Source organism: Megascapheus bottae, chromosome 1 (genome assembly GCF_031878675.1).
Source record: "Megascapheus bottae isolate mThoBot1 chromosome 1, mThoBot2.hap1, whole genome shotgun sequence".
Lineage (NCBI taxonomy): Eukaryota > Metazoa > Chordata > Mammalia > Rodentia > Geomyidae > Megascapheus > Megascapheus bottae.
Window position 1 is genome coordinate 6,912,145 of NC_143509.1, and position 26,236 is coordinate 6,938,380.

At 41.8% G+C, this 26,236-nt stretch overlaps 2 protein-coding genes across 2 annotated transcripts; both read left to right on the forward strand.

Annotated features, from left to right (window-relative positions):
• Window positions 1–297: 297 nt before the first annotated feature.
• Window positions 298–2,988, forward strand: LOC150068208 (olfactory receptor 7E24-like). The gene is made up of 2 exons (XM_090351469.1): window positions 298–347; window positions 2,064–2,988. The coding sequence occupies exons 1-2, from the start codon at window positions 298–300 to the stop codon at window positions 2,986–2,988; spliced, it is 975 nt and encodes a 324-aa protein (XP_090207595.1).
• Window positions 2,989–20,072: 17,084 nt separating this feature from the next.
• On the forward strand, window positions 20,073–20,405 carry LOC150068209 (olfactory receptor 7A17-like). The gene has a single exon (XM_090351549.1). The coding sequence runs from the start codon at window positions 20,073–20,075 to the stop codon at window positions 20,403–20,405; it is 333 nt and encodes a 110-aa protein (XP_090207675.1).
• The last annotated feature ends 5,831 nt before the right edge of the window (window positions 20,406–26,236 follow it).

Consider the following 26,236-nt stretch of genomic DNA (forward strand, 5'->3'; position numbering starts at 1 on the left):
AGCCCTGTGTGTCAACTGTCCAAAACTTGGCCTGTTAATACACACAGGTTGGTTAATTGTGACCTGTGTGTATTAATCCTCGAAGGCCATATGGAAGTCAAGGATGAGCCTTCCTTCCCCTGTCTCCAGGACACTGGTCCTATATCTGCCTCCTCATCACCACTATCTCTGCCCTTCTGTGTCTTCATCTTTCTCCTGAGGACAGAGGCTGCACTTGTGCTGAGCACCAGATCTGGGGTCCTCAGATCTGTCAACCTGAATCTTAGCTGAGCAGTTTAAGCAATTGAGTGGGGCAGGATGGGCAGTGAAGGATTTTCAGGAATGTCTTCTCTGCAGCATGAGGACAGGTAGAATGGTTTGGGCATCACAGCGGGTGAGGATGTCCATGTAAATCCCTGCACACAAGGGGACTCGAAAGGGTATGTCCTCAGTGAAGTTGCAGGTAGGCTTTGAAGGTTAGGGGTACCGGTATATGTAATGGAGAATTATTTAACTACTGTGCTTTTCATTCTCATTTGTGGTTTACCAAATGCAGCAGGATATAAATGTTTCAAACCAGTTTCCTAAGTTTTCATAGAGGCTGACTGAAAAGAGGAGGAGGAGTATGAGGAGTACGAGGAGTAGTGGAAATAGTAGGGAGAGGAGGAGGTGGAGGAGGAGGAGGAGGAGGAAGATTGTGATGATGATGAAAATGACAAGAGGATGTAACATCAATGAAACTACTGGCAGATATGCCTTGTGTCCCTCTCAGAGATCTGGTTCTTAGGCCATTCTTTCTCATTTCATATGTTTAACTTTCTGTGGTGTGTGTGTGTGTGTGTGTGTGTGTGTGTGTGTGTGTGTGTGTTTATGTGCAAGTATATATGTAGGTTCGGTGGCTTGAACTCAGGGCCTGGGTGCTGTCCCTGAGGTTTTTGCTGAAAGATACAGTTCCACTTCCTGCTTTTTCTAGTTAATTGAAGACAAATATTTCTCAGACATCCCTGCCCCAGAGTTGCTTCCACCTGTGAATCTCAGGCTTCAGCCCCTAGAATAGTTAGGATGAGAATTATGAGCCCTCTGCCTCTGAAACAATGTATATTTTTAAAGAGCAGGCTGTTCACCTTCCTCTTATTCATTTGGTTAAACAACAGATGAGTTGATGAAAGGAGTTATTCCATCAGAATCCTTTCCTACCATACTTTACTCAATTGGTTTGTGAATTGATACATAAGACCCTGTATGTATTCATACACCTTGATAATTGAGATCTAATTTCCATGTTTAAGAGAATGTTCAGTGTTCTTTGTTTCTATGAGCCTGACTTATTTCACTCAGTATCACATTTCCAGACCTACCCATTTCCCCACACATACCATAATACCAGAAAAGGCAAGTGGAGAGGAACCAGAAGTAGATTTGTGCCTGCCTGATATCAGAGATGAATAAGAATCGGATGGGATTGGGTTTTTTCATTGGGATAAAAAATATTCACTGCACTAATGGCTGGGAATCTGCTTTGTTCTCCTAACCCAATATTGCTCTAGTGGCTTGACCTACTGCTGGCCCTTCCCCCAGGCGATGGTCCACAAATCCTCCAGCCCAGTTTACCACCCAGAATCTCAATCTCTATAGGAAGGCCTTCTCTCCCACCCTCTAGTGCCTAGGTCTGGGAACTGGCTCCAAAAATAGGCTCCTAGACAGAGACATGCATCATAAATGTGTAAAACGTTTAGATTCCCCCCTGCTGCCCTGGAACCTGCTCCCCCCACTACACAAGGCTGTGCTGTACTGCCAGCTGATCTTGCTCTAGCCAGCCCAGTTATTCTTTGCTTTTCAACACAGCTGTGTTTCACACGTAGAAACTTCACATGTAGAAAAAGGCCGAGGAACAAGGCATCCCAGAGTGAGAAGATTCTAGAAGTAAGGGAATGCCACGCTTCACCAACATTCATGAGTATATTGTACTGCATGGGTGGTGCAAAATTCAAACTTGTATGTGCTTGAATTTCAATTGTATACAGTTGACAATTTCTGGATATGTGTTTCATTTTCCTAACAAGATATTTTTTGTTTATGAGCAGTTGCCCAAGTGATATAGACGCACGAAATCTAACCCAGGTTACAGATTTCCTTCTCCTGAGAATCTCAGAGGATCCAAAATTACAACCCATGCTTTTTGGATTGTTCCTGTCCATGTACCTGATCACTGTGCTGGGAAATCTGCTTATCATCCTGGCTGTCAGCTCAGACCCCCACCTCCACACCCCCACGTACTTCTTCCTCTCCATCCTCTCCTTGGATGACATCTGCTTCATCTCCACCACCATCCCCAAGATGCTGATGAACCTGCAGAGTCACAGCAGAGCCATCTCCTATGCAGGCTGCCTCACACAGATGTGTCTCTTCATCATTTTTTGCTGTATGGACGCTATGCTTCTTACTGTGATGGCCTATGACCGCTTTGTGGCCATCTGTCACCCCCTGAATTACCCTCTCATCATGAACCCTCGTCTCTGTGTCTCCTTGGTTCTGTTGTCACTTGTCGTCAGCCTCTTGGATGGACAGGTGCACGTGTGGATGGCATTGCAGATGACCGATTTCAAGGTACTGGAAATCCCAAATTTCTTCTGTGACCCTTCACAAATTCTGGATCTTTCCTGTAGAGACACACTCTCAAATGATGTCTTCAGATATGATGTTGCTATCATTTATGGATTTCCTACAATCTTTGGAATCCTTCTCTCTTACTATAAAATTATTTGTTCAATGCTGAGAATTCCATCATCAAGGGGGAAGTACAAAGCTTTCTCCACCTGTGGCTCTCACCTGTCAGTGGTGTGTTTATTCTTTGGGACAGCATTGGGTGTTTATGTTGAATCAGCTGTGTCACATTCTTCCAGGGGCAGTGCTGTGTCCTCAGTGATGTACACAGTGGTCACTCCTTTCCTGAACCCCTTCATCTACAGCCTGAGGTGTTCTGATCAGGCTGTTGAAACGAGGAGCTGACATCAGGAGGTAGAAAATCCATCTGTAATATGGTTTTGCAGAGGAAAAAAAATAACCCCCATTCCTGTAAATCCTACCTGTCTGTACACATTCTTAGTATTTGTCTGGTTTCATTAGTGTAATTGATGACACAGGAGCACTGTGTCAAGGATATTCATGAGGAAGGATTCATTTGTTTTTAATGTATAACATTTTAGTTTGTAAAGATCATGCATGTCTGGAGATGGTCACCCGACAAACTGAATTTTACAATGGTTGGATGTGAATTTTCTATCATGCATATTTTACTGTTGCTCCTCTCTGGGGCAGGAACACGGGAATGGGGAGGGACACCCAGGGCCAGTCTGTAGTACCCCGGGAGCCGAGCGAGATGGTAAGTGACGATGACCCAGCCCTCCCCCAATTACTGGGGAAGAAAAAACCACGCTGAGTCAGAAGCAGTGTTAACCATGAAAGCGCATCAGATCTCTCTGCTGATCTCTGCTGATCTGATTTGCTGTTCTCTCATGTTCTCTGATGCTCTCATGCCTTCATTGCATCAGACAATTAGTTATATACTGTTGGGGTAAGAGAAGGTGGGAACTGGGAAGCTAGCCAATAGGAAGAGGGCCTCTGTGCTACCACCAAGGATCTGGGTGGGGCTTTCAGGTACTGGGCAGGACAGGTTCAGGAAAGTGCGTGAGACCTGAGCTGCTGCGAGACACGTGAAGCTGCGGAGGGTTCAATTGAGTCATGGATACAGAGGTGCCTTAAGAGAGGTATGGAAAGGCCTGAATGCCTGGTCAAAGCCCTTTAATTGCTGCTGAGCCAGAATTAGGCCTCAGAGACGGAGGTCAGGCCCCAACAATTCCCCCTTTTTGTTTATTAGAACAGGGGGGACAAGCGCGCAAAGCCCCTGTCTTAGGTTGTCCCCTTCAGGGGATCTTACCCGTCATTGAGTGCTCTGCGGCCTTCTGTCCCACAGTACAGATCACCCCCTGGCTTGCCTTTAGGTTGTCCCCACTCCAGAGGTCTTACCCATCATTGGCTCTCGGGGAGACATCTAACGGGAGTCGAGGGATCCTTCCTCGTCATAGGGCTCTCCTTGGTCTTAGGAGTCATTGGCATTGGTACCAAGCCTCTGGTTATGCACCTGTACGTTCATCTACTGAATGGATTTGTTCATCAACTGAATGGATTCTATCCTGCTTTGAGTGAATTGTAACCTTATTGATAACACAGGGCCCAAAAGTTAAAAGTAAGAACAAGAGGAGTATAGGACCAAGAAATGGAAGGACATAGGGTAGCCATCTTTGCAGTCCGGTCCAGAGGAAGTTGATGATGGGTATCTTGACTCCAAGAAGAAACAGGATCAGCACTGTAAGTTCCATTATTTATTCTGAAAAAGAAGAGAGAGAAAGATATCCTCAGGAGGCAGAGAGCCTTCTGGGTCCTAATCAGTATTATTGGGGTCCCTCCATATTTGGGGACAATATTTAAGATCCCTTGCAGGGACCGAAATTGGCTTTGTTTCATTAGTGGGGAAAACACAACCAAATCCTCTTCCAGCTGTAATGAGGGGATCTGGGCCCCTCCACTCCCCATTAAGGGGGTCCTTCCACCGGACATAGACAGTTCGATAGGGAATAGAGGTTGTCCAGTGTTTCTGGAAGGGTGAGAGATGTTCCCCTTTGGCAAAATTTAAAATATTGAGAGTAAACAAAGCCATCTTTAGCAGATCACGGGGGGGGTGTATTCCCCTTTTTTGTTTTATTAATTGAGATTTAAGGACATGGTTATATCTTTCTACTATTGCCTGTCTTCTGGGATTATGAGGGATGCCAGTAGTATGGGTAATTTGCCATTGTTTAAAGAAGCCATCAAGAGACTTGCTTACAAAACAGGGACCGTTATCAGTTTTTATTTGGTCTGGCAATCTGAGAGTAGCAAAACATTGAAGAAAATGACTGATAGCATGTTTAGCTCTCTCCCCGGAGTGGGCTGTAGCCCAACAGGCATGGGAAAAGGTGTCTATTGTTAAAAAATGTATTTAAGTTATCCAAAAAAGGGAAAATGTGTAACATCCATTTGCCACAGATTATTAGGCCTAAGGCCTCGAGGGTTAACGCCGCCCATTTGGAGTGGTGGAACCTGTACAAAAGGGTGGCATGACTTACAGGCCCTAATAATCTTTTTTAGGTCTTTAATAGCAACTTGGGGAAATCGGTGGTGTAGTCCCCTCCAGTTGACATGCGTGAGCTGATTGAAAGAGATAGCTTCCTGTAAAGTGTAACATTCAGGACTGGAGGCTAACTGGTCAGCGAGGGCATTGCCTTTGGTCAAAATACTTGGAAGGCTTTGATGCCCCCTCAGATGTTGAATAAACATAGGTGCAATCCTTTGTTTGAGCCAATTTCTAGCTTGAATCATCAAAGGAGTGATGGGGTTACTATCAAGTTTAATATGAGCTTCTATGAGGTTAGGTAACAAATTGACCACATAAAGGCTATCTGAGAATAGGTTAAGAGGACCAGTAACCTCAGATAGAGCTAGGACCACAGCATAAAGTTCCTTAAATTGTGCTGAGCCCTGTATTTCATGAGACAGGGTCACTGCAGGAGAAGAATTGCCTTTACCTGGGGAGAAAATAACAACAGAAGCCCCCTTCTTGCCTCCATCCGTGAATACGGTGGGGAAGGAGGGACTAAAGGAGCGCATCCATTTATGGGGACCATAATGACAATCCACTTTACCTGGAAAGCTTTCCATGGCTATTGCTAGTCTAGCATTATTTCTTTGTAGCCAAGAGAAATCATTAATCCTAAGGGGACAATAAGAGAGCGGGGTTCACTCCCCAAAAGACGAGTGGATAAATCTCGTCCTTTGACAATACAATCTGCCATCTGGTCAATCATGGAGTAAATTCTAGGTGTTCCTCTGACTGACAGGTGAATCCAGTGAAGAGGTTCCCATTACTGGCCTAAAAGGGCAGTAAAGAGGGTCTGTCCTGGTAGGACATAGAGCATTAGGGGCATAGCAGGATCATACCTCTTTAAGGCTGCTTCATTAATAGCTAATTGAATTTTATTTAGAACCTCTTTATGATCAGCTGACAATGTTACTGTGGAGGTCAGACCAAGACCCTTTAAGAGATCAAAAAGCGTTGTAAGGGTTACAGTGGTTTTGGGGATCCATGATCTCATCCAATTAATTTCACCAAGAAGTTTTTGAAGTTGGGGCAGGGTGTAAGTGTCTTGGATAGATAATGGGGGTTTTAAAGGAGACGCAATGTCCAATGTTAGGACAGATCCCAGGATTTTAAAGGGGGGCATCTTTTGGATTTTTTCTGGGGCAATTTGGAAGCCATTATCTTTTAACAGTTGGAGACATTTATTAAAAAGACAATCTAAATGCTGAGTGTCTGGGCTTCCTATAATGATATCATCCATATATACATAGAAAAGTGAGCCTGTCTCCTCGTTAAGAGGGGATAAGACTCTAGACATGTAGTCCTGATATATAGGAGGGCTATTGGCCATACCTTGAGGTAGAACTGTCCATTCAAAATGCAAATCAGGGTCTTTATAATTTAATGAAGGCAGGGAGAAGGCAAACTTCTCAGTATCTTCCGGGCGGAGAGGAATAGAGAAAAAAACAACCTTTGATGTCTATGACTATGAGATATTGGTCATTAGGAATGGCACGTATCTAGGGCATCCCCCTTTGGGGGGGTTCCCAACAAGTTCCATCCACTTATTTATTTCTCTCAAATCTTTGAGTAGTCTCCACTTGCCATTAGGTTTTTTAATCACAAATACTGGGGAGTTCAAAGGGCTCAGAGACTTTCTTTTTATGCTACCCTCAACTCTATCAACAAAAGTGGACAGGTCCTATCCTGGCCTTTGGTTAATTCCTGCTATCGGAGACTCAGAGGGACCTTCCTTCAGTTTTCTCCAGGCCACAAGGCCCAAAGCTCTAATCTGATCCCGATAGGGAGGGGGGATGGTGGCCTGCTGGACCCCCGTTGAGTTATTGATCAGAGGTCCCTGGAAGCATCCCCAAAGTAATGGGGATTACAGGTTGCCCGTGTTGGTTCCTCTCCGCCTGTTGGCGGCATTCTTCTTTATACAGGGCACACCACTTAATGACAAGCGGGCCTGGAAGAACTGCTTTGGCCAGAGTCATGCAATCAGCCGCAGTACATGATTGATGAGCAAGGCCTTGGAGGATTGTTTCCATCCAAGGAGCATTAGGGCCAACTTCTAAGACAGCTTTTTTGAGTTCCTTAAGGCCGTCAGGCTCCCAGGGATATCTGGTTGCAGGGCGGTTACTGCCCAGGTCAATATTAACCGGGAATAGCTGGCAGGACTCCGGGCCAGGTTCAAATGGTGCCTCACTAGTGATACTGTCTGTTGGGGTCACGCTCTCCTGCCTTTCTGACATGCTTCCAGACAAAGACTGAAATATCTTGTGGATCTCAGAAGCACCATGCAGAAGCCTGTCTGGTGGATGGAGCCCTGGCGCTGTGGGGGTTGGGAAACTAGCAAGGAAGCCCAGGCCCAGACCCTCCTGTGAGATTACTGAGGGTGGATGGAGCCCTGGTGCAATGGGGGTTGGGAAACTAGTAGGGCAGCCCAGGCCCAGACCCTCCTGGGAGGCTACTGAGGGTGGATGGAGCCCTGGTGCTGTGGGGGTTGGGAAACTAGCAGGCAGCCCAGGCCCAGACCCTCCTGGGAGTCTGTGGAGGCCTCATGGCCTGGGTTTGATGGGGGAGGGGTGAAGGGTGGCTCCTTTGCATCTCCCTGAGGGGAACTTGGCCTTTCAGTAGACAGTGAGAGATTAGCATCTCCACAGGGAGTAAGGAAGGCATCTGTCCTCTCTTTGTTAACTGTGTCCCCAGGGGACTCAGCCCTCTTGTTGGAATGTTGAGGAGAAAAACTAGACTTTAGAGCATACAAGACTGGATAAACTCCTTGTGGAGGAATCTCCCCTTGATTAATCTGGGCTTTTCCGATTAGTTGCTCAATTTTGTCCAAAGTATTCCAGCCTACCAAGTTGCTAGTTGGCAGCCACGGGGTGATTTTAACTAAAGTATCCCAAACTTTAGTTGTCTATGTAGCTAAAATCTCTATCCCTCGACTCTTAAGGAAGAGCTTAATAGAGTTGAGGGAAGGGTCATTCTTAGAAAGATTCTTTCCCATATCTTATGGAAGTACACTTAGCTGAGGTCCAATTAGCTTGTCGGCAGTGAGTTTCTTGAGCAAATGGAGCCCTCACACGGGCAGCAAAGTTTCCTCACATGGGGCACCAGCTGTTGCTCCTCTCTGGGGCAGCAACTCGGGAACGGGGAGGGACACGCAGCGCCAGCCTGTAGTCCCCTGGGAGCCGAGCGAGATGGTAAGTGTCGATGACCCAGCCCTCCCCCAATTACTGGGGAAGAAAAAATCACGCTGAGTCAGAAGTAGTGTTAAACATGAAAGCGCATCAGATCTCTCTGCTGATATCCGCTGATCTGACCTGCTGTTCTCTCATGTTCTCTGATGCTCTCATGCCTTTATTGCATCAGACAATTAGTTATATATTGTTGGGGTAAGAGAAGGTGGGAACTGGGAAGCTAGCCAATAGGAAGAGAGCCTCTGTGCTACCACTAAGGGTCTGGATGGGGCTTTCAGATACTGGGCAGGAGAGGTGCAGGAAAGCGCGTGAGACCTGAGCTGCTGAGAGACCCGCGAAGCTGCGGGGGGGTTCAATCGAGTCATGTACACAGAGATGCCTTAAGAGAGGTATGCAAAGGACTGAATGCGTGGTCAAAGCCCTTTAATTGCCGCTGAGGCAGAATTAGGCCTCAGAGATAGAGGTAGGCCCCAACATTTTACCTCAATAAATGTGGAGAAAAACAGATCATTTTGGTTTTGGTAGCACTGGTGTTTGAAATCAGGGTTTTTCATTTCTTGGCTAATGATGTAAGGCCAGCTCTTTTGTTTTTAGTTATTTTATAGATAGGCTCCAGGTCTTTTTTTCTTTTTGGGTCAAGGTGGGTGAACTCAGCTTGGGCGCTGTCCCTGAGCTCTTCACATCAAGGCCACTGCCCTCCATTGACCAAAGCCCCACTTGCCATTTTCTAAACGTAAACTGGAAATGAGAGTCTCAAATCCTTTTGTGCCCAGGCTGAGTTTGGACCTTGATCCACAGATCTCAGCCCCTTGAGAAGTTGTTAAAGACCAGGTCTGGCCAGATGCCCAGATCTCAGTGGTGAGCCTCTAGTTCCTGACTAATAAAAGAAAGGTGGGTGTTTTTTGTGGTTTGTTTGTTTGTTTGAACCAGTGCTGGTTCATGAACACAGGTTCTGGACACTGTCCTTGAGCTTTCTTTGCTCAGGGATATTTTTCTACTCTGTGAGCCATAGCTGCACTTCTGCCTGTGTGTGTGTGTGTGTGTATGTGTGTGTGTGTGTGTGTGTGTGTGTGTGTGTGTGTGTGTGTGTGTCAAATTGGAGATACAATTCTGATAGACTTTCTGACCTGGATGGCTTTGAAACTGAAATTCTTAGGTCTCTGCCTCCTGAGTTTCTTGGATTCTAGGTGTGAACCACAGGCACACAGCTAAATTGTTTTTCATGAGGAAAACCAATAAATGAACATTATTTGTGAATGGGTAGAAAAATGAATACTTCAGCTGTCTTATGTTCCAGAAGGTTTATTGATTTAGAGAACATGATTGAGACAAATCAAATGATGTAAGATAAATAATGTAAAATGTGTAGCTCATCGTGTATTATTTTTAATTATGGGGAGATGATTATGTGCTGATGTTACTTGTGTACTTGGCTCTCCCTATATATTGAACTGGAACAGTTTTTACAAAAGATCTCATTTCACAGACGTCACTGATGATAGTTAAAAAGTATATCATTTAATGATTTGACTAAGCTACTGTCTCTCTTTAACACTTTTTATCTTAAGTTCCTTGTAGAAACACATTTCAGATTAACATGTCCACACACTTGTACAAAGTACCTTCATCAGATTCGTCTCTTCCAGCATTCTCCTCTTCCACCTACCCTTTCACAAATATACACATTGTGATCCAAATTTCATTTTTACACACATGACCATTTATTATTATGACTGCATTATCCTGTGGCTCCTTGTTTCCATTCATTTTGGTACCTCCTAATGGAACCCCACTGAAAACACTGATATTCAGAATATTTCTGTTGTTAATTTGTTTGGGGACTACTCAAATGGCTTACAATTTGGAATTGCACTCCTCTATATGCTATAATCATATTTTCTTGCCAATCCTTGGGCCTAAACACAGGGTCATGACACTGTCCCTTGGCTTCCTCAAGCCTAGAGATCAAGGTCACTTGAGCCACAACATCACTTCCAGCTTTTTTCTGTGCATATCATACAGTATGTGCATGCTACGCAAACAGTCTCCACCTAGGCCATACTCGTGGACCCAATTCACCATATATATATATAGATAGATAGATAGAGATAGAGATAGAGATAGATAGATAGATAGATAGATAGATAGATAGATAGATAGATAGATAGACAGATAGATAGATAGATTTTTTTGCCAGTCCTGGGCTTGAGCTCAGGGCCTGAGCACTGTCCTTGGACTTTCTCGAGGCTTGAGCTCTTCCACTTGAGCCTCAGCACCACTTCCTGTTTCTTTCTATATATGTGGTACTGAGGAATAGAACCTGGGTCTTTGTGCATGCTAGGCAAGCACTCTACCACTAGGCAAAACTCTCAGCCCCCCAATTCACCACATTTTTGATGCTGTCATCTGGTCATAGAACTTGGAAGCTTTGTTTAGCAGAGAACAAGGCAAAAAACTATTGTATTGGATATTCTCCTCCCCACTTTATCCAGGTTAGTGAGTTGATTGAAATTTGTAAGCTTTAGATTAATTTTTCTAATTGTGAGTTCTGCAAATCAGGGTCCATGGTGGTAGGAGAGCCTGCCATCAGCCTGTCCTCTGGCATCTCATCAAAATCTACAGATGACACTGCAGCTGGAAATCCTCCAATTCCACCGATACAGAATCCATTCTTTGAGATTCTTTTCCTTATTTTTCTATTCCTCTGTCTTGAAATTGTAGAATAATACAAATATTATAAATGTTACTCTATAGATGTACATACTACATAAGGCTTTGGTAAAGCATATATTAATGGCAATGAAAATGAAAATGGAATGGGTCTGCCCTTCATCAAATAAGTATAAATGACCAAAGTTTAAATCTATAAATTTTCTTGCTAGACAAAACAGTCTTTATGCCGTCATGGATTTTCTTTATGATTATTCAAGCCCTGTGATGGAAATGTCCAGAGACTTGGCCTGTTAATTCACACAGGTTGGTTAATTGTGACCTATGGGTATTAATTCTCCAAGGCCATATAGAAGTCAAGGATGAGCCTTCCCTCCCCTGTCTCCAGGGCACTGGTGCTATATCTTTCTCCTCCTCACCATCATCTCTGTTCCTTCTGTGTCTTCATCTCTTTCCTGAGGACAGAGCTCGACTTGTGCTGGGCACGAGATCTGGGGTCCTCAGATCTCTCTACCTGGGCCATAGCTGAGGAGAGAAGCAGCTTAAGCAATTGAGTGGGGTGGGATGGGTGGTGAAGGACTTTCAAGAATGTCTTCTCTGCAGCATGAGGACAGGTAGGATGGTTTGGGAATCACAGGGGGTGAGGATGCCCTTGTAAAACCTTGCACACAAGGAGACTGAAAAGTGTATGTCCTCAGTGAAGTTGCAGGTAGGGTTTGAAGGTTAGGGGTACCAATATATATAATGGAGAATTCTTTACCTACTGTGCTTTTCATTCTCATTTGTGGCTCACCAAAAGTAGCAGCATATAAATGGTTCAACCAGGTTCCTAAGATATCCTGAAAGAGGAGGAGAAGGACGAGGAGGAGGAGGACAAGGAGGAGGAGGACAAGGAGGAGAGGAAGAGGAAGAGGAACAGGAAGGATAATGATGAAAATGACAAGAGGACATTACATCAATGATCCTATTGACAGATATGCCCAGTGTCCTCATAGCTCTTGTTCTTACACTATTCTTTCTCATTTCATATGTTTCACCTTATGTGGTGTGTATATGTGTGTGTGCACACAGGTTCTGCATGTAGGTTCTGGGGCTGGAACTCAGGGCCTAAATGTTGTCCTTGGGATTTTTGCTGAATGTTACAGCTCCACTTCCTGCTTTTGACTAGTTAATTGAGGAGAACTGTTTCTCAGACATCCCTGTTCCATCAGGCTTTCACCTGTGGTTCTCAGACGTTATTCTCTAGAATAATGAGCCACCTGCCCCTGGAAAATTGTATATTTTTAAAAAGCAGGTTTATTACCTTCCTCTTATTCATTTGGTTAAACAACAGATGAGTTGATGAATGGAGTTATTCCATAGGAATCCTTTCCTACTACACTTTACTCAATTGGTTTGTGCATTGATACACATGACCCTATATGTATTCATACATCTTGATAATTGAGATCTAATTTCCAGGTTTTAGAGAAGGATAACTGTCCTTTGTTTCTCTGAGCCTGACTTATTTCACTCAATACCACATTTCCATGCCTACTCATTTCCATACAAATGTCATAATACCAGAAGAGGCGAGTGCAGAAGAACCAGAAGTATATTCGTGCCTGCCTGCAGTCATAGTACAGATGAATAAGAATGAATAAGATTGGGTTTTCTTTCAAGTAGATTAAAAAATATTAATTGTACTAATGGATGGGACTCTACTGTGGTCTCCTAACTTAATATTGCTGTAGTGGCTTGGCCTACTGCTGGCCCTTAACCTAAGGGATCATCCACAAATCCTCCAGCTTCGTTTACAATCCAGAATCTCAATACACTCTCCCACCCAGTCAGGGAGGGATTTCAAGAGCCTAGGGCAAGGGACTGGCTCCAAATATAGGCTCCTAGATAGAGACCTGCATCATAAATGTGTAAAACTCTTGCATACCCCCTGCTGCCCTGGAACCTGCTGCCCCACACTACACAAGGGTATGCTGTACTGTCAGGGATCTTGCTCTACCAGCCCAGTTGTTCTTGGCTTTCCAACACAGCTGTGTGTCACTGAGCACACATGTAGACAAAAGCCTGAGGACCAAGGTATCTCAGAGTGAGAAAATTCTAGAAGTAAGGGGTTGCAACAATTCACAAACAATCATTAGTATATTGGACTGCATAGGTGGTGCAAAATTCAAACTTGTGTATACTTGAGTTTCAAAGATTTAGAGCTGACATTTTCTGGATATGTATTTCATTTTCCTAACAAGATGCTTTTGTTTTTGAGCAGTTGCAGAGGTGATATAGAGGCACTAAATCTAACCCAGGTTACAGATTTCCTTCTCCTGAGAAACTCAGAAGATTCAAAATTACAACCCATCCACTTTGGACTGTTCCTGTCCATGTACCTGATCACTGTGCTGGGAAATCTGCTCATCATCCTGGCCATCACCAATGACCCCCACCTCCACACCCCCATGTACTTCCTCTCCATCCTCTCCTTGGATGACATCTGCTTCATCTCCACCACCATCCCCAAGATGCTGATGAACCGGCAGTCACAGCAGAGCCATCTTCTATGCAGGCTGCCTCACACAGATGTGTCTCTTCATCATTTTTTGCTGTATGGACGCTATGCTTCTTACTGTGATGGCCTATGACCGCTTTGTGGCCATCTGTCACGTCCTGAATTACCCTCTCATCATGAACCCTCATCTCTGTGTCTCCTTGGTTCTGTTGTCACTTGTCATCAGCCTCTTGGATGGACAGGTGCACGTGTAGGTGGCATTACAGTTAACCGGTTTCAAGGAATTGGAAATCTAAAATTTCTTTTGTGACCCTTCTCAAATCCTGGATCTTTCCTGTAAGCACTCACTCACAAATGACTTATTTAAATTTTTTGTTGTATCCTATCCTGGCTCTTACCAATCTCAGGCATTTTTTTCTCTTACTATAAAATTATTTCTTTGGTGCTGAGAATTCCAACAACAGGAGGGAAGTACAAAGCTTTCTCCACCTGTGGCTCTCACCTGTCAGTGGTGTGTTTATTCTTTGGGACAGCATTGTGTATTTATTTTGGATCAATTGTGTCACATTAGCCCAGGGGCAGCGCTGTGTCCTCAGTGATGTACACAGTGGTCACTCCTCTCTTGAACCCCTTTATCTACAGCCTGAGGAACAGGGACCTCAAAAGTGTCCTGAGTGCATTGTACAAACCAGGAGCTGACCGCAGGAGGAACGAAATCCATCTGTAATATGGTTTTCCACAAGGAAGAAAAATTAACACTAAAAATTTTAAGTCCTACCTCTCTGCAGACATAGTTTTTATTTCCTTGTTTCATTAGAATATTTCATGGCACAGGAGCACTGAAGGAAATTGCTGGCTAGGCCAAGGTGATCCATGAAGAAGTAGTTCATTATTTTCATATATGTTTATTATAATAGATAGAAGGGTTATATTATATTCACCAGATAGAGGTGTATTACTTCACACACATTGATACTTTTTCTCATGTCTTGGTCCCCATTTCCCTCCCTTCCCCACCCCCACCCTCATTTTGTTTCCCCCCTTTTCTATCCAATTTCACATAATCAAATACGCATATATCCAATATATCAGATAACAAAGTGAAATACTATAACAATATGAGATAACCAAGGGACAGCAAAAGAGATGAGAGATAAAATAGTACATTAAGGACAACAATCACTCATTGTATGGCTTTTCTTTTTATATCCTGGAAGTTCTTTCATTTAGTGTCACCCTATATGACCTTATGTATCTAGGTTTTACTCTATTGTAAATCTCTGCTATGAGAGCCCAAGGTTTCTACTGATTATGACAAACAAGAGAAACCCTTGAGCCTATGTTCCTTTCAGTCTGGCTTACTTCACTTAATATGATTTTTCCAAGTCGTTTCATTTCCTTACATAGGGGGTGATGTCATTCTTTGTGACAGCAGCATAAAATTCCATTGTGTATAATTACCACATCTTGTTGATCCACTCATCAACTGAAGGGCCTCTGGGTTGGTTCCATATCTTCGCTATGGTGAATAGTGCTGCAGTGAACATTGTTGTACTAGTGGATTTATTATGTCCTTTTTTTCTAGACGATTGGGTAAATGCCAAGTAGTGGAATTGCTGGGTCATAGGGGAGCTCTATGTTTAGTCTTTTGAGGCACTGCCATACTGCTTTCCATAGTGGTTAAACGAGTTTGCACTCCCGCCAGCAGTGTAGTAGTGATCCCTCCTGGCCACATCCCCTCCAGCATCTGTTGTCATTCGTTTTCCTGATCCTGGCCATTCTAGCTGGAGTGAGGTGGAATCTGAGAGTTGTTTTGATTTGCATTTCTTTTATGACCAGAAATGTTGAACATTTCTTCATGTGTCTATAGGCCATTTTTGTTTCTTCTTCAGAGAAGACTCTCTTTAAGTCTCTGGCCCATCTTTTAATGGGATGGTTGTTTCTTTGGAGATTAGTTTTGGAGTGATTCAATTTTTTGAGCTGTTGATATATTTTAGATATGAGGCCTTTGTCCATTGTATGGTTAGTGAAGGTCTTCTCCCACTCTGTATGCTTTCTACTTAATTTTCTAGCTATATACTTTGCCATACAGAAGCTCTACAGGTTAATGCAGTCCCTCTTATCCAGACTTTCTCTGATTTGTTGTTTTCCTTTTTCCTTATTAGAAAAGTTTTGACAGGTGTCAAGGAGAACTAGTGTATCTCCTATTTCTTCGTGTAAAGTTTTCAGTGTATGTTTTTTTGCCTTGAGGTCTTTGATCCATTTGGACTTAATCCTCGTGCAGGGTTACAAAGAAGGATCCAACTTTAGTTTTCTGCAGGTTCTTAACCAGTTCTGCAAGCACCCCTTATTGAAGAGACAGTCTTTCTTCCATTCTATTTTTTGGCTCCTTTATCAAAGGTTAGGTGGCCATAGGTCTGTGGTTTAATATCTGGGTCCTCAGTTCTATTCCATTGGTCTTCAGGCCTGTTCTTGTGCCAGTTCGAAGCTGGTTTTTGTCACTATAGCTCTGTAATAGTGCCTAAAGTTTTGAAATTCCTCCCGTGCTGTTCTTTCTGCTAAGAATTGTTTTTTTCACTAGCATAATTCTTGACACAGCAGCATAGGAAAAAGTTACCGGCCAGTTCACGGAGGAGTTATGAAGGTGGAGGAATTTTTTTGTTTTGTTTTCTTTCTTTTGTATAAAATTTTATACACTGGTGAATATCTGGAGACAAGCTGAATTGTATATTGGTTTAAATGTGAAGGTTGTATTGTGAATAATTTAATCTCAATAAAATGGACAGAAGTAGATCTTGTTGGATTTTGGTAGCACTGTTATTTAAAATCAGGGCTTGCTGGATTGTTGTGCAGATATCCTGCCACATGTCCACGTGTGTTTATCTGTTTTATAGCTCTTGGGCCATTTTATCTGACGATTTGGCCGGATCCTCAGACCGCAGGCTCCTGAGAAGCTAGGATTAAAAGTGTGAGCCTCTGTCTCCTGGATAGTATAAGTAGGGTCATATTTTGGGGGGTGGAGAGTTATTTATTTGATTGTGTCAGTCCTAAGGCCTTGCTGCTATCCATGAATTTGTTTCTTCAAGACTAGTGCTCTATCAGTAGAACTACACCCCACTTCTGACTCTGTGTGTGTGTGTGTGTGTGTGTGTGTGTGTGTGTGTGTGTGTGTGTGTGTGCATGTTTAGTTGGAAATAAGAGTTATGGGATTTCTTGGTAGGGCTGATATCAACACTCAAATCCTCAGATTTCTTCCTTGTGAGCAGCTAGGATTGTACCCATGAAGCAATAGTACCTGGTTGTAAGTCAGGAAAAAATAATAAATGACCTTTCCTTGTTATTTTTCCGAGGAAATGTGGTATATAAACTCTCATATGACAGAAGGTTCACTGGCATGTAGAATATGGTTGAAACAAATGAAATGGCCTGATATAAATCATACGAAATTTATGTCTCATCGTTTATTGTTTTAAAAGTATGAGGAGACTCTGTGTGTCCTGATGTCACTTCTGGAATCTGCTATAGCATACCACCAGGTGCATTTAACTGACAATTCTAAATAAAATACTGTTCATACAAGCGTGCTTTCTGCCAGCTTCCTGGTGATTTAGAGTTTTCCTTCTTGTCTGGAATACAGTCAAATATCTTATGTCCTAACTAAAGAGCAAAACAACTGCAAGGACTGCTTCTACATAATGAAGAAAAGGCAGCAATTCGGTATCCTGTTAAAGGAGTCCAAGGAATAGCAGTAGTGAAGAATGTAAGTTATTACTGTTCTATTCTTTTTTTATTGTAATTAGTAAAAGGGTTACATGATATTTGCCAGATAGAAGGTGCATTAATTCACATACATTGATACCCTTTCACATGTCTTGGTACCCGTTTCCCTCCCCCCCACACCCCCCACCCGTCTTTGTTTTCCCCCCTTCCCTATCAAATTTCAAATATCCAAATACAAATAAATTCAATATATCAGATAACAAAGTGAGATACTATACCAATATGAGATAACCAAGGGACAGCAAAGGAGATGAGGACAACAATCATTCATTATATGGCTTTTGTTTCACTATCCTGGAGGTCCTTTCAATTAGCTTCACATTATATGTCCTTATGTATCAAGATTTTGCTCTATTGCAAATCTCTGCTAGTAGAGCCCAAGGTTTCTACTGATTATGACGAATGAGGGAAACCATTGAGCCTAAGTTCCTTTGAGTCTGGCTTACTTCACTTAATATGATTTTTTCTAATTCTTTCCATTTCCTAACAAATGGGGCGATGTCATTCTTTCTGACAGCAGCATAGAATTCCATTGTGTACAAATACCACAACTTTTTGATCCACTCATCAACTGAGGGACATCTAGGTTGGTTCCATATCTTTGCTATTTTGGCGTAAAGGAAGGCGGTTGATTTTTGAGGGTTGATTTTATAGCCTGCTACTCTTCCAAAGCTTTGAATCAGCTCAAGGAGCTTGGGAGTAGAGTCTATAGGATTCTTTAAATACAGAATCATGTCATCTGCAAAGAGGGATAGTTTTATTTCCTCTTTGCCTACTAGGATCCCCTTTATGCTTGCTTCTTGCCTTATTGCACTGGCTAGGAATTCTAGTACTATGTTAAAGAGGAGTGGAGAGAGTGGGCATTCTTGTCTCCTTCCTGATTTTAGAGGGAATGGCTTTAGATTTTCACCATTAAGTGTAATGCTAGCAGTAGGTTTCTCATACACAGCCTTTATTACATTGAGGAATGTTCCATGGATTCCTAGTTTCTCCAGAGCTTTTAACCTAAAGGGGTGTTTGATCTTGTCAAATGCCTTTTCCGCGTCTATTGAGACAATGATGTGATTTTTGTCCTTGCTCCTGTTGATGTGTTGAATTATATTAATTGATTTGCGTACGTTGAACCAGCTTTGCCTTCCTGTGATGAATCCAGTTTGATCATAGTGTATAATTTTTTTGATGAGTTGTTGTAGACGGTTGGCCATTATTTTGTTGAGAAGTTTTGCATCGATGTTCATCAAAGATATAGGTCTATAGTTCTCTTTCTTTGATGAATCTCTGTCTGGTTTGGGGATGAGGGTTATACTGGCTTCATAGAATGAGTTTTGTAAGGAACCTTCATTTTCAATTTCGTGGAAGAGCTTGAGGAGTATTGGTGTGAGCTCTGCTTCTCTGAAGAAGAAACAGAACTGGCCAAGAGACACATGAAGAAATGCTCAACATCTCTGGTCATAAAAGAAATGCAAATCAAAATAACTCTAAGATCCCACCTAACTCCAGTTAGAATGGCCAGGATCAGGAATACGAATAACAACGGATGCTGGAGGTGATGTGGCCAGGAGGGATCAATACTACACTGTTGGTGGGAGTGCAAACTCGTTCAACCACTATGGAAAGCAGTATGACAGTACCTCAGAAGGCTAAACGTAGAGCTCCCCAATTACCCAGCAATTCCACTACTTAGCATTTACCCAACCATCCAGAAACTAAGGCACTCTAAATCCACTACCACAGCAATGTTCATTGCAGCACTATTCACCATAGCAAAGATATGGAACCAACCTAGATGTCACTCAGGTGATCAGTGGATCAACAAGTTGTGGTATTTGTACTCAATGGAATTCTATGCTGCTGTCAGAAAAAATGACATCTCCCCATTTTTTAGGAAATGGAAAAACTTAGAAAAAAATCATATTAAGTGAAGTAAGCCAGACTGAAAGGAACTTGGGCTGAATGGTTTCCCTCATTTGTCATAATCAGTAGAAACCTTGGGCTCTACTAGCAGAGATCTGTGTTGCAGCAAATTCTTGATACATAAGGCCATATAGTATGAAGCTAATTGAAAGGACCTCCAGGATATTGAAATAAATGCCATATAATGAATTATTGTTGTCCTTAATGTACTATGTTGTCTCTCATCTCCTTTGCTGTCCCTTGGGTATCTCATATTGTTACAGTACCTCACTTTGTTATCTGATATATTGAATTTATGTGTACTTGGTTATTTGAAATTTCATAGGGAAGGGGGGAAAACCAAGAGGTGGGGGGTAGTGGGGGGAGGGTAAAGGGTACGAAGACATGTGCAAGGGTATGAATGTAGAGAATTAATGCACCTTCTATATGGCAAATATCATGTAACCCTTTTATTAATTACACTAAAAATATATTAAAAATAAAATAAAAAATCACAGCTGTGTACTAGCTTATAATAAAGAATAAGGTGTATTTTCTGTGATCAGACATTATAGTCCTATCATAGTTGAGTATCTAAAATGAGTACATTCAAGGGAATCAATGAGAAAGAAAAAATTATAGGATGCTTGGGTTTGTGACAACTGAAAAGTGTGGGACAGAATGTTGTTATGAACTGTGCATATTTGAGTTCAGAATGATTGTGGAATTCTGACTTCTTCATTACGTGTTTTTCTTTCTCTTTCTCTTTTTTTATCCAAGGTCTGCAATCAATGTGGAGCTGTGTAATCTAACACACATCTCAGAATTTTATCTCCTGGGACTCTCAGATGACTCTGAGCTACAACCCATGCTCTTTGGGATCTTCTTGTCCATGTTCCTGATCACTGTGTCTGGAAATCCGCTCACCATTCTGGCTGTCACCTGTGACCCCCACCTCCACACCCCGATGAACTTCTTCCTCTTCAACCTGTCCTTGGCTGACATCTGCTTCATGTTTAGCACCATGCCCAATATGCTGGTGAACCTGCAGATTCACAGCAGGGTCATCTCTTACTGCGGCTCCCTGACCCAGATGTCTATTTTCATTTTATTTGCAAACACAGATGTTTTGCTTCTTACTGTCATGGCCTGTGACCACTTTGTGGACATCTGTCACCCCCTGAGTTACCTCTTATCTTGAACCCTCGCATCTGTGTCTCCTTACTTCTCTTGTCATTTGCGCCAGCTTCTTGGAAGGACACCTGCATGTGTGGATGGCTTTACAGATGACCGATTTCAAGGATCTGGAAATCCTAGGTTTCTTCTGTGACCCTTCTCATGTCCTGGATCTTTCCTGTAAGCACACACTCACTAATAATTTATTTAAATACATTATTGGTACCATATACACTTTCTTTCATGTCTTACGGATCTTTTTCTCTTACTACAAGATTCTTTCTTCTGTGCTGAGAATGTCATCTTGAAGCAGGAAGTAAAAAGCCTTCTCTACATGTGGCTCTCACCTGTCTGTGGTCTGCTTATTCTTTGGGACAGCGTTTGGTGTCTACTTTGCATCAGCTGTGTCACATTATCCCAGGGGCAGTGCTGTGTTCTCAGCAATGTACACAGTGGTCACTCCTCTCCTGAACCCTTTCATCTACAGCCTCAGCAACAGGGACCTCAAATGTGCCCTGAGCAGATTGTACAAACCAGGAGCTGACACCAGGAGGTAGGAAGTTTATATGTTATGTGAGTTTTTTTCATATATTTTTATTGTAATTAATAGAAGTGTTACATTACATTTGCCAGATAGAAGGTACATTAATTCACATACATTGATACCCTTTCTCATGTGTTGGTCCCCATTTCCCTCTCCCCAACCCCCACCCCTCATCTTGTTTTCCCCCTTCCCTATCCAATTTCAAATAACCAAATACAAATATATCCAATACTATATCAGATAACAAAGTAAGATAGTGTAACAATATGAGATAATCAAGGGATAGCAAAAGAGATGAGAATGCCCTGGACATTCTTGCTGAAGCTGACTTTGAGCCTCAGATCTCAGCTTTTTGAGTAACTACGATTATGGGCATCAGCCCTTAGCACTTCTGACACCATGTCAGTTCTTTTTTTTAATATATTTTTATTGTAATTAATAAAAGGGTTACATGATATTTGCCAGATAGAAGGTGCATTAATTCATGTACATTGATACCATTTCACATGTCTTGGTACCCATACCCTCCCCCCCCAACCACCACCCACTCCCCGTATTGGTTTTTCCCCGTTCCCTATCAACTTTCAGATAACCAAATACAAATAATTGAATTTATTTGTATTTGGTTATCTGTTATGTGGTTTTGACAGAAGCAAGAAACTTCAGCATATAGTCCTATAAATTCTACCTGTCTGAATACTGTATGTGTCTAGTTTAATTAGTACAATCCATTAGCGGTGGAAAACCATTCTGGCTATGTCAGGATGGATTCCTTAAGAAGGAATATATCTTCGTAATGTTTAAATTGTTAGTGTGTAAAGAAAGATGAATGTCTACAGATGGTAGGCCCAACAAAGAATGTTGCAAGGACTGGGTGATGAATTTTGTAATATGTAGATTTTACCTCAATACTATTGGACAGTCTTTGAATTCAAAACTTTCTAGTTGGTATCCAGCTATCTTATCCTGCCCTTTTAGTTTGAGTTAATTTTAAAATCATAACCTAGTACCTTAATTTTTCCCCCAATGCCTTTTGTTATTTTAAAGGTGTTATGTGAATTCTCTACCATTACATAAGTCTGGCGAAGAGTGCAATTCATTCTGGACAATGTAATTCTTTCCTTCCCTCTCTCCCAGTTTTTCCCTCCCATCATCACCTATGAGATTTTAAATTCAATTTCAACATAGTATCAAGTGAGTTTCACTGCTTCATTTGTTCACCCTCTTCTCTTCATTTCTGTGTCCCCTTACATTCCTAAATATAGATAAACAAACAAACAAGGCAAAAGGAAAAGAAAGTAAAAGTAACAAAGAAAATGAACCTCTTGTTTACACTTCCTGAAGTTCATTTTGATAAATAATGTTTTATGTGATCAAATGCTACAGGTATTGAGCCTTCGTGATTCTCTCCTGAGTGTAGCTGACTTTGCTTGAACTGCATGTGCATGCCTAGAGTCTTGTATAATTTATCATAAAGTGTATTACCAATAATACATTAGACAAATGCTTAATATCCAATATCTACATGGAACTGAAATAACTAGTCCCCTTCAAAACCAAACAAAGCAATCACTAAATGGGCAAGGGAACTAAAGAGAGACTTGTACAAATGTAACTACATAGACTTAAAAATATTTGATGGGCTATAGACTCTATAGATATAATATTTTACTACATATATTAATGGGTATCTATGGCATCCAAAGATGCAACTTAATTTTAATCATGTTCTATGTAAATGCTAGTGATTGTATATAGAGATTTCCTGCTTGAATACTTTTTGTTTAACACAACATTTGAAATAGGATGTAGAAATCAATGTCAATAAAATCTTTAAAAAGAAAAAAATATCACAGAATGGATTCTATATAGGTGGACATGGAGGATTTCCAGCTGCAGTGTCATATGGTATTGGAGATTTTGATGAGATGCCAGAGGACAGGCTGGTGATGGGCTTTCCTGCCATCATGGATCCTGATTTACAGAACTTAGAATCACAAAAATTGATTCAAAGCTTTCAATTCACTCACTAACATCTATGGAGGCTTAGAAAAATAAAAAAGGATGTCCAAAATAATAGATTTTAGCCTTGTCTTCTGGTAAACAAAGGTTCCAAATATTATGTCAAAGGACAGCATCTAAAATATGGCTAATTGGGGCCAGGAGTTTTGGTGGTAGAGTGTTTGCCTAGCAAGCGCAAAGACCCGGGTTTGATTCCTCGGTACAACATGCACAGAAAAAGATGGAAGTGGTGCTGTGCCTCAAGTGTCCTTGAGCTCTAGCCTTGAGGAAGTCCAAGGACTGTGTCCAGACCCTGTATTCAAGCCCCAGGTCTGGCAAAAAATATGGTTAATTATAGGATATACAGGAGTGCAATTCCAAGTTGTAAGTCTTTTGAGTAGTCCCCAGAAAATTTAACAACAGAAATATCCTGACTATCAGTGTCCTGAGTGGGATTCCATTAAGAGGTACAGTAATGAATGGAAACAAATAATTGTGGGAGAATGCAGTCATAATACTCAATGTTCATGTGTGTAAAAAAGGAAATTTGGAACTTTTTTGGAGTGTAGGGGTCATGGTACTTGAACTCTGGCCTGGGCCCTGTCCCTGAGCACTTCAGCTCAAGATTACTGCCCTACCGCAGGACCTGGGTGCTGTCCCTGACCTCTTCAACTCAAGGGTACTGCCCTACCCTTGAGCCACAGTTCTGCTTCCAGCTTTCTAGGAATTAATTGTAGATAAGAATCTCTGGGCTTTGTTTTGGCTTTGAACAAGATCCTCAGACTTCTGCCCTCTGAATAGCTAAGATTACAGGTGTGAATATATATTATACAAGGGTGTGGACATATTAATTTGAAATCTTTTTCTACCAAGAAGTCAAGATAAAAAGTTTTGAAGAGAGAAGGTAGCTTAGTCCTATTATTAAATTATATATACTTCAAGTATCATCAGTGATTTTGGTGAAATGCAAACTTTTATAAAATTGTACCAGTTAACTATATGGGGAGAGCCAATTACACAAGTGACATGAAAGTGACATCAGCAAACATTCATCTCCCCATAGTTTATAATAATACATGATCAGCCACACCCTGGTATTATTTATATTGTCATTTTTTATGTCTCAAACACGTTCCGTAAATCAATGAACCTTCTGCAATGTAAGATGCTTATGTATTCATTTTACAACCAAGTCAAAAATAATGTTTGTTTATTGTTTCCCTGATGTAAAACACTTTTAGCTGTGCACGTGTGCTGCACACCAAGAATCCTAGCTACTCAGGAGGCAGAGACCTGAGAATTTCTGTTTCAAAGCCATCCAGGGCTGAGAAGTATATCAAAATTTTATGTCCAATTAAGCACATACACACAACCCCTCCCACACACAGCAAGAGGTCAAACTATGGCTCAAGAAGTAGAATAGCCTTGAGCAAAAAAGCTCAGGAAAAGTGTCCGGATCCTAAGTTCAAACTCCAGGGCTGGTACAAACAACGAAGCAAAGAGGCAATCAAACAACAGCAAAAATCATCCACCTTGCTTTTATGAGCCAGTAGTTAGGGGCTCGCCTCTGAGGTATAAGCATTCAGCCAGACCTGTGCATTAAAAAGTCCTAGATACTATCTATAAATTACTAAAAACAAAAAAGGAGGTTGTACATAATTTGCCAAGAAAGAACAAAGCCCTGAGTTCAAACACCAGTGCTACCAAAACCAAAATGATCTGTTTCTGTCCACTTTTTAAAAAATTTATCTTTTTGTTTTATTATAATGTATAGTGAGACTACAGGTATATTTGACACATAGTTGGGGTTTTCATTATTTATTAAGATTGGAATATACAAAAAAAATGTGCTCAGAATGGTTAAAACATTAGGAAATACTAAAGGTAAATAAAGCTGTATGATGGTGGTTTATGCCTGTCATCCTAGCTACTCAGGAGGCTAAGATCTGTGGGTAATGGTTCAAAACCAGCTCATCAGGAAGGATCAAGGACTCTTGTTTTCAATGAGCCCCCAGAAAACCCGAGGGTGCCTCCTTTCTCAAAGTGGTAGAGACTTAGTCTTGAGCAATAAAGCTCAGGGACAGCATTCAAAAGAATATCATGACAGCATTTGCTCATGTACATACGGGGAAAGGGATCCAGACAAAGTGAGGGGATGGGTAGGGCATGAGAGAGTCTAGAAGAACTGTGGAATGAATGACTTTGATCACAGAGCCCATAAATAAACATGACAAGTTGAATCCTCTGGTACAACTATTTAACCATAATAATATTTTGAGAAAGGGAAAAGAAAGAAGTCACTGAGATTGAGAGATCTCAACTGGTGAGATTTCAAAACTAAAGCTGTTAAGATTTCTGGAATTTAGCACTGCAATCTTTTTTCTGGGTCTTGAACTCTGGACCTTACCCTGTTCCTGATTTTTTTCTCTTTTTTGTCAAGGCTGGCACTGCTTTCATTGAGACATAACTCCTTTCAACTTTTTTGGTGTTTAATTGAAGGTCAGAGTCTTGTTGTCTTTCTCCAACACATAAGGATGTCCATTTCTAGATACCTATGTAGATTTGTTGTGTATCAGAAAACAGCTTCTTTCCTTCCTCATGTGAGAAGCATAAAGCTTTAGCCTCTACCTCATTTCCCTGCCATCTGCTTAGGATCTGCCACAACATCTCTTATATCCGAGGGAATTCCTGCACTAGTCACCACAGCAGAGGTATGGTAACGGTGAAGATGCTATTCAATGGACAAATGTTAATCTGATATTAGAGTGCTTAGCTAGCATGCATAGAGCCCGGAGTTCAACTGCTCAGTGGCACATGCATGGAAAAAGAAGGAAGTGGGGCTGTGAGCGTAGCCTAATGGTAGAGTGCTCACCTCCCATGCACAAAGCCCTGGATTCAATTCCTTGGTACCACATCCATAGAAAAAGCTGGAAGTGGGAGTGTGGCTCAAATGGCAGAGTACTAACCTTGAGTAAAAAGTGTCTAAAGACAGTGCCCAGGCCCCAAGTTCAAGCCACAGTACTGACAAAAAATGCAAATCAAAAACTTGAGATTCCACCAAACCTCACTTAGATGACCATTATGAAGAAAACTGGTAATCACAGATGCTGGTGGGGATATGGCCAGAAGGGGACATTCCTATGTTGTTGGTAAAATTTCTGAAAAGCTATGGAGATTCCTCAAAAGACTGAACAGAGAGTCCCTGTGACCCAGCATTCCCACTCTGGGCCATTTGAAAAAAATCCACTACAAACATTTCCCCACTGCAACTGCCAGTAACACCATTTTCATTGAAGCATTGTTTACTTATC

Coding starts and splice junctions, on each gene's coding strand:
- LOC150068208 (XM_090351469.1), top strand. CDS start 298: ATGGGCAGTGAAGGATTTTCAGGAATGTCTTCTCTGCAGCATGAGGAC. Junction 348..2,063: donor TCTCTGCAGCATGAGGACAG/GTAGAATGGTTT, acceptor GTTTATGAGCAG/TTGCCCAAGTGATATAGACG.
- LOC150068209 (XM_090351549.1), top strand. CDS start 20,073: ATGCTCTTTGGGATCTTCTTGTCCATGTTCCTGATCACTGTGTCTGGA.